This window comes from Zosterops lateralis (genome assembly GCF_965231275.1).
Source record: "Zosterops lateralis genome assembly, chromosome: 1".
In the NCBI taxonomy this organism is placed as follows: domain Eukaryota; kingdom Metazoa; phylum Chordata; class Aves; order Passeriformes; family Zosteropidae; genus Zosterops; species Zosterops lateralis.
The window spans coordinates 96,340,488-96,352,778 of record NC_139762.1 but is presented as its reverse complement, the minus strand read 5'-3'; the positions used below and the strand labels follow the sequence as shown (position 1 = coordinate 96,352,778).

General features: G+C 33.4%; 1 protein-coding gene across 1 annotated transcript in view; it reads right to left on the bottom strand.

Annotated features, from left to right (window-relative positions):
- RTTN (rotatin) overlaps nt 1-12,291 on the bottom strand; it is a 78,555-nt gene that overhangs the window by 45,727 nt on the left and 20,537 nt on the right. The window contains exons 15-25 of the mRNA XM_083861481.1: nt 12,055-12,180; nt 9,518-9,634; nt 7,620-7,759; nt 7,211-7,382; nt 6,194-6,293; nt 5,089-5,177; nt 2,873-2,990; nt 2,503-2,599; nt 1,646-1,714; nt 1,136-1,324; nt 219-458 (exon numbers count right to left, since the gene is read on the bottom strand). Coding sequence (XP_083717607.1) covers nt 219-458; nt 1,136-1,324; nt 1,646-1,714; nt 2,503-2,599; nt 2,873-2,990; nt 5,089-5,177; nt 6,194-6,293; nt 7,211-7,382; nt 7,620-7,759; nt 9,518-9,634; nt 12,055-12,180 — 1,457 coding nt within the window. The remainder of the gene's footprint in view (nt 1-218; nt 459-1,135; nt 1,325-1,645; nt 1,715-2,502; nt 2,600-2,872; nt 2,991-5,088; nt 5,178-6,193; nt 6,294-7,210; nt 7,383-7,619; nt 7,760-9,517; nt 9,635-12,054; nt 12,181-12,291) is intronic.

The window sequence follows — 12,291 nt, the reverse complement described above, 5'->3', positions numbered from 1 at the left end:
CTGCCTGTCAGCCCAGATATAGATTTGTAGATATATAACATATAGATATGTAGATATATAACATACAGATATGTAGATATATGTGTGTATATATATGTATCTTAGAATCAGAGATGCATTGACAATCAATTCTCTAAATTCGAAATACTAAGAGTTAGAAATGTTACCATTTTAACATAACAATCTTTAAAATGGATTCTTGTAGTCAATATGCTTACCTGTCCATTGCTTTCTGCCAAACAAAGCTTTTCAAAGTGCTTCCACAAGGCCCAGAACTGCATTTTAATGCAAGTCTGTCATTCAGGACATAGAAGCTAAGCCTAATGAGAGCAGTTCTAACATCCCTGTGGGATGCTGCCTGAATGATCAAACTAAGACAATCCTGCAGTCCATAGTTTGTGTGAGTTATTTTCAAAATAAAAATGTCTTCTGAGGAAAGTTTTAGAGAGTCTAAAAATCTGAAAAGGCATAGAGAAAAATTATTAATAGTCAGTATCTTTACAAACTGTTTCAGAGTGTTGACTTCTTCCCCTTCCAGCTTAATTGAGAAGATAAAAGAGAAATTGCCTTAGAACATTATTTTTGTTAGCCAATTCTCTCTTCACTAACCCTTCAAAGAAAACCAAACAAAAAACTAAAACAAAACCAAAAACATGTAAATCGTGAGATGTTTTGAATTATTTGGAAAAACGATACCTAACTATTAAGTCTTAGTATTACCATTAAGAAGAATATTTATTTGAAATTTAGACCTTCAAGAAAACCAAGAAAAAGTCACGCAACTTTATAGCTGGGGTCTACACAGTAGGAAAAAAGAGTCAGTTCCCTAAGAAACCACAATGACTATGAAGAAAAAACAGCCACAGAGCCCATTTAAAATTGTTTGAAATTAGCCTGACCATCAATAAAAGTTAGATCAAGCTCTAGACTTCATGTATAAATGCAATTTAGGTAAAACATTAGCTGCGACAACACACCCTCATCCTCTTGGGATGTGATCCTTTACATTTAAATGACAGCATTCTCAAACAATTAACACCTTGAACTGTTTGAAGTTGAAAACCTATTTAAGCCTATGAAACACCAATCTAATTGAGATATATAATGATTTAAAATGAAAGATAAAATGGCTCACGTTTCTGCTTCCTTCTCATAATTTATCAGCTGCAGTAGGTTTTCAATCCCATGGTACCATGACAGATTCCAAGCTGTCTTAAGCATATCTGACACGGGTTTCATAGCCAAGCACTCAGAAGACAGTGGCACCACAACAGTATTAGGGCTAACTACATGATGAGCAGTGATCCTGACTGGGAGATGATACCTAAAAATACACAAATAACAATAACAATTTTTGAAAGTGGTTGGTGAGACTTTTTTTGTTTGGTCATTCTAAAATTAAATGCTCTATTACAACCAGCTTGTAAGTTTGCAAACAAAGTTTTCAAAATTCTTTTATAGAGGACAAAGTCATGGAGAAAAAATCTATATAAAAATGCTGATTTCATCATCACGAAAATGCTTTGATCAAGGTTTCCCTTCATTCTGCTACTTCCATACTTCAGGAAGGACAGCAAATGGAAATCAGCAGTTAACTGTAAAACAATCAAAACCAATAAACCAACGAGCCAGCACCCACACATACCTTCTAACAACAGCAACAGGTAAACTGAAGGCAGGTACCTCAGTATTATCACTTGCTATGCAATCAGCCCTGCAAGAGATTAAGAGATTATCATGCTGTATTTTAATATTTGATTTTCTCCTAATGCTACAAGTTATCTCCTTATTACTTGGCTATAGATGCATTTCTCTCTTAAGCTAGATCTTCAGTAACCCATTGATGAATAATTTGTATTAATAAACAATGTGTTTTCATGATTATTTCTTAAATCACACACACGGAATACTTATTGCAGATACACTGTACATTAAAAACCTTGCATATTTGTTTCCTTTTTTCTGTTAGAGAAAAACCACACACTATAAGTATTTTCAGTGTATTTCATGCACATGTGACTTCTAAAAGTCTATTTTTTTCATGCATATGCAGCTTTTAAAAAATAAAATATCATAAGCTGAGTATCAAGTAACATATATATCAAGTAACATATCTGTTACTTGAAAGACAACTGCTACACTTAAAAGCCAAAGTAAACAGAAGAAGTCTAATTAAGTTAAAAAAAACATGTCTACAGGTAGCTATTTGATTTGTGTAGTTTCTATTCATGGAAAAGATGGATTACAGACCAATCAAGGTTTTTTGAAAAATTAACTTAAAATTAACACTAAGATATTCATAGTGCAAAAATATGCCACATAGGCCTCCAGAGCATGCAACCCAATTATTGAAACAATCTGGACTACAAATATGTAATTTTGGATCTGGATTTGGATAAAAGTTTGGGGCACAACTTGTCTGAAGATATATAAAAAATTATTTCTATTAAAACCTTAAAATTTGTCTAGAGAATATGCTATTAAATAAGTGGATTTTCATACCATGTTTCTGTTCTTGCTACTTCATCAAACAACAGAAGACAAAGCAACACTGTAGTTTCAGTTAAAACAGCACGATCACTTTGGAGAATCAGGGAAACTGAATAAAATAAAGATATTTAAAAATGTGTTAGGAAAAACCTGATACCTAATAATACATAGAAGGACACTAGTTAAACGCAACTGCTTTCCACTTTTTCCTGCCAACATCTTCAACACATGCCACAACACGGGAAGACTAGCACACAATGATTTATGTTTTAAATATCAGAATATAACATCATGAAGTGATCCAAAAGTTCTCGAGAAGATATTTCATTACACATGTAACCATCTTTTGACAGGAGTATTATAGTGGAAATACAGTTCTCACCTCTGAATAGCAAAAGTAGCAAAGAAGGTTGCTGTGCCAGGGACAGGCGAACAACTGGGTCAGCACACACAATTTTGCGCAGGAGTGCCAGACACGGAACCACTACGGACTCCATAAGCTGCAGGAACAGAGAAAAAGATTAAATAAATAAAACTATCAGTGTAATTTATTATGATGCACTTAACACAGACTGTCACACTATTAAGCAATATATTCCATCATTTCTAAAGGAGAAGTCTAGAACTTCCTTAGACAAGCACATTTCAGCCAGATGAAAACTCAATATCAATTAAAAAATATTTATATACTTGTTGATTCATTTTATTATTAATTGATTGCAATTCTATTGGTCTCTGGCTTTGTAACAAAATTATAACATTTGCTTTCAAATTATACAATTTTAGGAAGGACATATGTAAGCTGAAGGATTTAAAAAAAACACCAAGTATTTACAACCATCTAAGTTTATTAATTTTTTAAAAATGTAAATAGTTTATTATATCACAATAATTTTCTGGGTCTCAGCATTTCAGCTCAGGAGAATAGAGAGCAGTTTGCTAAAAGTTAAAGTATCAGTGATTGGCCAAAAATACAATCAAAGTCACAATTCCTAAGAAGAGAGTATTTCTTTCACAATATCATTACTTAGCCTGTGAGTTTCTGACTTTAAAATTTGTAAACAGCATCAACAAATACATTTTAGTTTCATACCATATGAATAAAAGCCCTACTTATTTAGTATGGAAAGAATCTTTTACACAGTTATATACAAAGCCTTATTTAGATGCTGATTTTTATTTCTACTACTTCTTTTATTTTCTTTTCTCAGTAACCATTTTTCTAAGAACATGTAATATTTTTTGCTCATTTTTCTTTGCTATTGATTTTATGATGAAATATAAAAAAGGCATTCAAGGGGAAAACTAAGAATCTGGACTAGATTCCCTCAGGATAGAGTCCTAATGTCACAGGCCCTAGAGAGATGTTGCCTGAGCCTTCCCAAGATTAAGCTAAACTTTATAAAGGGCTAAAAATATTATTTTAAAGTTCATCCTAGACTCTTACTTGACTATGAAGGATCTGCTTAGGGCAATATATTCCTCATGCTTGTCCTTCTGTATTACTGAGCAATATCTACTCACTGCTCAAACCAAACCAACAGCTGCATTACTTTCTCTCTAAAGAAGATAAGATACTATAAAACTAACATTAAAAAACGCCCCCACATTTAAAAACCTGAATAACCTAATATTTCAATTTCTTAAACTGTATTAGAACAGTTTACTGAAGTACTTCTGTACAAGCTGTCATAAATTGGACATGACAGTATTTAATGCTATAGAGAGAAAATAGTCTTAGATACTGGTAATCCGGAGGAAAAAATTGTCATTACTGAAGAAGAATGTAATTTTCATTAGTTTGACAAAAAAAAACCCTCAAAAAATAGAATTCCACCAAGTATCAAGCAGTTCTTTTCTCTTGCACACTTTTAGGGGAAAAAAGTAATTACTACATAAAAATTCTCATGGTTTCTTAAATTAACTCAAGGTTTGGACAGCTGGAATGCAGCAACAATACTATGCAAGAAAGCCAAAAACTTCATCCACTATACCGAGCACCTTCTAGCTTAAACATGCTTGCATGAAATGATTTCAAAGAATGAATTCCAGAAAAAAATCAAGCATCAGATTACCTATATTACAAAAACAGAAAGCTCCATCATCTACAAGAGACCCTCCCTGGTTATCATCTATTGGTCAAAAAAGTTATTTATACCTGAAATTCAATCTGACACATTTAAAATACAGTACATATCACACAATTACACTTCATTTTTAATTACAATTTGCTTCAGAATTTAAGTTCAGGGACTATTACACATAACATAACACTTTTTTTTAAGGTTGTTAAAATGTTTCTTGTTCCCTACTGAGAAAGCTTTCAGGGAACATTCGGTACATTACGAAATCTCACTCTACACAATTCTCTGGCTAACTCTTCTGACGGGTAGGCAAACCAACCTTCAATCATTAAGAGAATCTCAGCCTTATCAAAACTAGAACAAAATACATATTGAAATTACAGTTGTTACTAAACATTTGTATTCAGTGCAGCATTAATGCACCAAGACCAGTATTGTGGGTGCAGAAAAAAGCAGACTCTACTACTGTCCTGCTGTGCAATGCTTGCAGAAGAACCTCTAACAATACTTTTACCTTGCCATCCACATGTACACACTCATTAAGGTAGGCCAGTATCTTTTCTATCACACCCAACTTTTTCACAACATCATGCATTTTGGTATCTGTAGGAAAAGCAAAAGATAGTAAGGACAACTGGTTCTGCACAAATTTAATATTAAACAATATTAATATTAAGCATTGTGTAAGATTACAAACTCTCGCTTTCTAGAATCAGTTTCTAATATTGTCAATCAACTGACAGTAGTATAGATCTCTAGCAAGGCAAGCCTCCTCAAAGTATTTTTACCTGGCTACAGTAGCCTCTTGAACACTAGATTCTTAAACAAATTCCCACAGGAAGTTTATGTTGAAGAATTACAGTAATTCCAGTGCAAATCAATTTTAGTCAAACAAAGATGTCACTTCTAATATTTTAAAAGATTTTAACAGTTTACTATGGAATTGAAAATGGTATTTACTTAATCACCATGAGTGTATTTTCCACTGATATCACCCTTTAGAGTATCTGGTTTAAGAATAAGCAACAACATAAACAACAAAAAAGGTATGTCATTTGAATTGGATGGGTTGGTTTGTTTGTTTTTTAATAACTAAAACGTGAACCTTCATATGAAATTTGTCCTGATAAAACTGCATTTTTTCCTTCACAATGTCATCCTATGCTTTGTTTCAATTTTGAAACATCTAAAAACTTTTGCAGTCATAACTAAATGTATTTTATGAGACAAAGTAGATAGACTTCCTCATTTTTGTGGTAATTTTTCTGACAGTAATACTAATACTATTGCTAATGTAATACTATCTAAGATTTCACCTTCCCATGGCAAAGAACTTATATTCATTAGAATTTAAATTCCTTGAAGAAAATCTTATTGAATCAGAGTTTGAATATACAGAGTAAAAACATTGAGGTTTGAAACTCTACAGTTACGTGCCAAGTGAAATAATGCTCTAGGATTCCTTACTTGCATTGTAATTCCATCACTTCTCCTTTTTACCAAAATTCATGCAATAAAAATTACAAAGATACCCTTAGCACAAGCATACAGACAACCTAGCAAAACTTCAAGTTTGCAAATGACCAGCACCTGAATCCAAATTTTCTGAAGAATTTTACCTTCTAAAATGACGACCAGCTGCTCAGCTGCAGACTTCCGTAAAACCAGGTCAACAGCATCAGAAGTCAAGATATCATACAGCTTTTCAACAGTTTCTGCCTAAAAGTAAAACAATATTATATTTGCATCCAGTATGCTAGTATAAAACAAGGTAATCAGTCAAATTTCCTAACCTGAAGCAGAAAACAGAAGTATCTGAATTTGTTATTAGAATGTATTTGATTGGAGCCCACATATGTGTAAGAGGAATGGATTTGGTTATAATCTTTTTGCAAATCTCTAATAACATCTGTGGAATATGAAAATCAAGCAGTTTCTAGTGCATCATAGCTGCAGACTTTTGACAAATAGTGTTTAATTTATGCAGGACTACAGAAATCTTAACTATACAGAAATGCTAGAACATACTTTTAGATCTATAAAGGGGACTGACTTTTTAATGACAATAGGGTCAAGCATCTAAGCATTTACTTATCATATTGTTAATCTGAAAGTATTGAGAGGAAGGAAGAAAGGAGAATGGAGGGGAGACGAGAAAACAGAAAGAAAAAGAGACATATTCCCTTGAGTCATACACTCATGATTTGCTTTACACTTTGCAACAGCAGCCATATTAAGTAAATGCAAGTTTAAGTCTGCAATCTGTTTTAAAAGATTTCCTACTAAAAATTATTTGTGCGTGATTTAGTAAAAATCGTTTTTGTGGGGAAAAATATACATGAGAAAAAAATCAGACTCTATCCATGCAGAATGAAATTGTTATGAACTGAGCAGGCCTGTGTTTCCTGCACTCAAATCTTTTCTGCAGAAAAAAGAAAAGGAAAACAGGAGGGTTTTTTTTTAGTGTTGCAAACAGTAGCATAAGAAGTACTGTTTTAGTGCACACAGAAAGAATACATCAACAGATTTATTCTTATGAAGCAAGGCAATTTGTATGAAATATTGCAACCTTCTGAAAGCAGAAACTTCAGAGAGTGGACAGGTAGAAGAGCAAAATTTAGACAGAATTTACTAACCTTAATTATTGAGTTCATTTTATCATCCCATTTTAGCTCCATAGCTGCTTCTAGAATAAATAAATTTGAAATGCTGGAAAGGATATTACCATCCAGACATGGGCGTTTCAGGTTTGCCCCTTCTTCATTCAGAAGATGGAATGCTACATGTTTAGCTGCTACAGAACGAACCCTAAAGGAACAAATACCTAAAATAAATATATAAAGCCCTCACACTGGAAAATTGGAGCTGTATAGTTAGAAATGAATTAGTTTATAATATGGGGTGGAAGTACAACACTCAGCATTGATTAATCAACCTTTCAAATCAAGACACAGCGTAACATTTAGGAGAAGACATTGTTGCCATCAGTATGAGAAGATGTGCTGAAACACTGTTACTATTTAATACTGAAACACTATTACTTACAGATGCTTTTTTGAGAAGAGAAGGCGCAGAGCAGCCTGTAGTCTGGGAGTTCTTGGGAGAATGCCCTCTCCTTTGTCAGAGGTTGTTTCACTCAAAGAAAGGATGCATTTACCTAAAGTATCTTTTGTGTCAGCATAACCCTAAGAGAAACAAACAACAAACAGAAATTTCCAAAATTATTAAAAATCCACGGCAAATTAGACAAGGTAATTAAGTCTATCTTAGGGCTAAGGGAGGATGTGGAAGGAGTAAAAACCAACTATGCAGTTATTTTTAAGAAAACATTCAAATTCTGCAGAGTAATATTCCTCTGTGAAAATATTTTTAAAAATTAATAAATTATATAAATAAAAGTAAAGATTTCTTTACATGGCCCAGAGGTGCTTTGACCCAAAGCTTCATCCTTCAATCTGTAATATGATTCTGCTCTGTAAGGCCAGTTTCCATTTCAATAAATAAAACTTAGTTCCTACAAGAAAATTATTTTAAAACATTAAATTCTACCTATTTTCAGATCTTCATCAAAGCATTTTAGCACATAAACAAACAAAAGGGAATCAGTTATGTCAAGTAATGATACTGCAAACATTTTAAAAGTAAAGCAAAATACAATGCATTTTCCATGCATCAGGTAAACACAGACCTCTGGTATACCCTACTTTGGTATCTATTGCACAAAGCCACTATAGGCTACAGAATGGAGGGAAATTCTACTCATAAAAAATTCTCACATGTTTAGCCTACATTTTATATTAAATCCCCAACTCTTTAATCTTGAATGCCAATTATACGTAAGATATAATATATGTATGCAAGTAACACAAAAAAGCTCTAATGACTGGTTGAGAAAGCTCTGCAATAACCCTTCTCCTACCTCTTTCAAGTTCTCAATGTATTTCTTCTACTTATTTTTCTTCCTGAGCCATCTATTTCATGGCCCATCTTATGTGCAATTTCTCCCAAGTTTTGCCATGATTTTTGTGCAACTTGCATACAGAGTAAAGTTATATAAGCTGCTTTTTCAACTTAAGGCAATACTGAGGTGCAGGCAATTAACGAACACATAGCAGGGAAACTCTAAGTTGGTATAATTATCGAGAGTGATATTTTTTGGAGAAAATGAAGACAAAATGTATACTTTAATTTATTTGCTAAGAGATAAACAAGGCAAAAGAACAGATACCAGGCAAATGCATCAAAATCTAATCTGGAAGACTATAGGCAGACCACAAAATGGAAATTTCAAGTACTAGTAAAAAACCAGTAAAGAATCCAGATGGAGCAATTAGGCTGAAAATCCGACAGAGAAAGGTAAAAATTCCGTTTAGATCAAGGTGACAGTAAAAATAATGAAAATTAAATTTGTACATTGTTGGAAACGTGAACACTAAGGCTTAAGGAATACTTCTATAATACTGGAAGCAAATCAGGCAAAAAACAACTATCTAAATATACTAAAAATATAGCTTAGGCTGACTGCTATTTTTTGAGTGTGTATTTGATCAGAAAACTATTATCATGAAGGAGCTACAGTTTTCAAATTTAAGACAAGGGGGACATTGTAGTAATTATTAACGACTTTTAAAAAGCATGAATGCTTTAATTTGTACTTGTAATATCCCCTCATATCTTCAAACCTTTTAAGCCCCAGTCAGTACTGGCTCATTTATACTACAACATTTCAAATTTCATGCACAAATAATAGCAGGCTAAAATGTGTCTACAAATTCAGTGTACTAACTTTTACTGATACTATAAAACATTTCTCCATTTGACATCTGATAGAACAAGTCTGTAGATTACTGTTAATCTATTTTCCATCTGCTACTTCTCTCTGTTATTTAACCTGATATACATTATTGCATACATCGAATTCAGTTCAAAGCACTTAGAAGTACCTGTAAAACAGGAATGACAGGACAGAGGGCCTCAATAAACTTATTCCAAGTCAATACTTCCATCATTAACTGTCCTTGCAACAGATGTATCAGAATGGTCTTGGCTGTAGAGTTCACCTGCTCAGTAACACAAAAAACCAAACCACTAATGCAACCACTGTTGTGTCTAAGTCAGTTTGTCAGTGCTGTGAATTGGAAAGCTCATACAAAAGAGTTTCAAAGACAAAATATTGTTACTGCAGAATGCTACATTTTAAAGTGTCAGTTACACTAAATATTAAGTTGTTAGAAAAGCCTCCAAGAGAAAATACCAAATAGTTCTGCCTAAACAGCATTCAATCATTTTCTCCTTAGAACTCTCATTTATCTTTTCTGAAGTAAAATAAATCATTACTTTAATTTATACACCTATTGCTCCCTCTATCCTGCAGGTAAAAGAATTTCTGTTTCTTTCCTGACCTCACCATTCTGGGGCCTTTTATTTCCAGTCTATGATAGGCTTCGGAGAATACAGGAAGACAAGAGACTTAAAAAAATAAAGCCTGTTATGTGGCCATTTCACTTTCCTGAGGCAAAGAGTCAAACTAAGAAGGCTACCAAATATTTCAGACTGTATCATAAGTCATCTGATACTCTCTATCAAAACCAAAAAAGCTATATGATACAGCACTTACACTGCATTAATGTATCCAGTATAGAATCTACATATTATGCAATATTAGCATATCTATAAACTAAAATTATTACTGCAGTGGGAACATAGGAAAAAAGCCCAGCTTATCAGAATGAACTCTGTTATGCAGTGTAAAAACACCTACCTTCAGCAGCTAAAACTCTGCATTTTTATGCCACAGCTAAAAATCCTCTCACCCCAAAACACAAGGACAGTCTTTAATAATATCACTCTAGTCTATCTTTAGAGAAAGACTGTCTTTATAAAATCATATGGTTCTATATCAAGCCTAACCTTGAAATACAAGGTTCTTCTCATTTTTTTCTCATTGCCACATGCCTAAAAGATTAAACTGATGCTTTATGAAAACTAAGCAGCAGTTACATGGCAAGAAGTAAAATAAATCAAAAAAACCTCGGATATGATGTTCATTAGCTATTTTGTTAGAAGCATAATAAAAATGCATTATAAGGTAGAGAACAAAATGTGACAAATTTGTAAATAGCGGTATCTGATTTTTTAAATTCAGCATCAATTGAAACCTATTTCTTTTGCTTGACCAACCACTAATAGAGAAAACTGTCAGTCTTTTTAATAACACATCCAATGGAGTAGCCAAAACAGATGCTTTCCTTGCAAAAGATAAAATACATACCAAGCATAAACATATAGCATATTCTCAAAGATATTTTTACTTCTCTCTTTAAAATGCTCATATCTAAAAAAATGAAAGCATCTAAATAGAACTGTGCATAATACTAAATTTAAAAATAAAATCTCATTCCAGAAAAGAAGCTAAAAATACATAAATAATTTGTTAGTAGTCAATGTTCTTTCTGACTGTAGGGATGTTACAGATCAGCTATAAAAGAGTTGTTATGAAGAACATAAGTAACTTTATCCTCCTCTCACAAGTCCCTACTTACCTCTGCAGTCTAGGAAATAGTGGACATATGTTAAGCAGTCATGCACATAAATGGAAATTTGGTCCTATTCTATAACATTATAAAACACTTCTATAATACTCAGAAAATTATACTTAAATACAGATGTTTGTGGGGGTGAAATACAATTTTACACCAAAGTCTTGCAGATTTAAAGTGTCTTTTTGTTCCTCAACCATTTCAGGGGTTACACCACTTTTTAAAAGACTTGAGACCTAAAAGTTCATGTTTCCCATAAATATGAAGCACTATACATACTTTTTCTTCATACACACATTTTACTGGGGCTAAATATATTCCAGGAAAAAAGTAAAAAACATAGCTTATTTTATTTTTCATTGGCCTTTATTACAGCTAATAGCATACTATGCACAAAATATTATCTCATCTCTGAATTCACTTAAAAAAAAAAAAAAAAAAGAAAAGCTTCCACTTACTGCAACCTTACTATTTGCACAGCTTTTCTGTATGGAAGAAACAATACTTAGCCAAAACTTCAGGTAAGCATTAGAGAGCTAGGGAAATATGGAGAGGTGACCTTATCACTCTACAGCTTCCTGAAAGGTGGCTGTAGGCAGGTAAGGGTCAGTCTCTTTCTCTAGGCAGCAACTGACAGAACAAGAGGACATAGTTGTAATCTGTGACAAGGGAAATATAGGCTGGATTATCAGGAGAAAGCTTTTTACAGAAAGGGTAATAAAGTATTGGAATGGTCTGCCTGGGGAGGTGGTGGATTCACCATCTCTGGATGTGCCTAAGAAATACTAGATTTGGCACTTGGTGCCATGGTTTAGTTGAGGTTAGGGTTGGGTCGGACTTGATGATTCTGGAGGTCTCTTCCAGCCTAGTGATAGTGATTCTGATTCTGATTCTACTCTGCATGCACACCACCTTAGAGATGCAGCTAGTAAACACAGTACCTCATTCTTATCCTCCTGAAGGCCGAATGTACAGATTTCATACAACACTTTAGGGTGTAGAAGAAAATGTACTCCCCGGCAGATTGAAGGCTTGGGCTTCGCAATATTGTGAATACCTAAACAGTCCTTCAGTAAAAATAAAGTTGGTTAGTTTAAAAATTCAAGACAGTCTCCATGACCACATCCTGTTTTATAGGCAGCCTGAAGTTGTCATGCAGTAAAAGACTTTTTCCATGC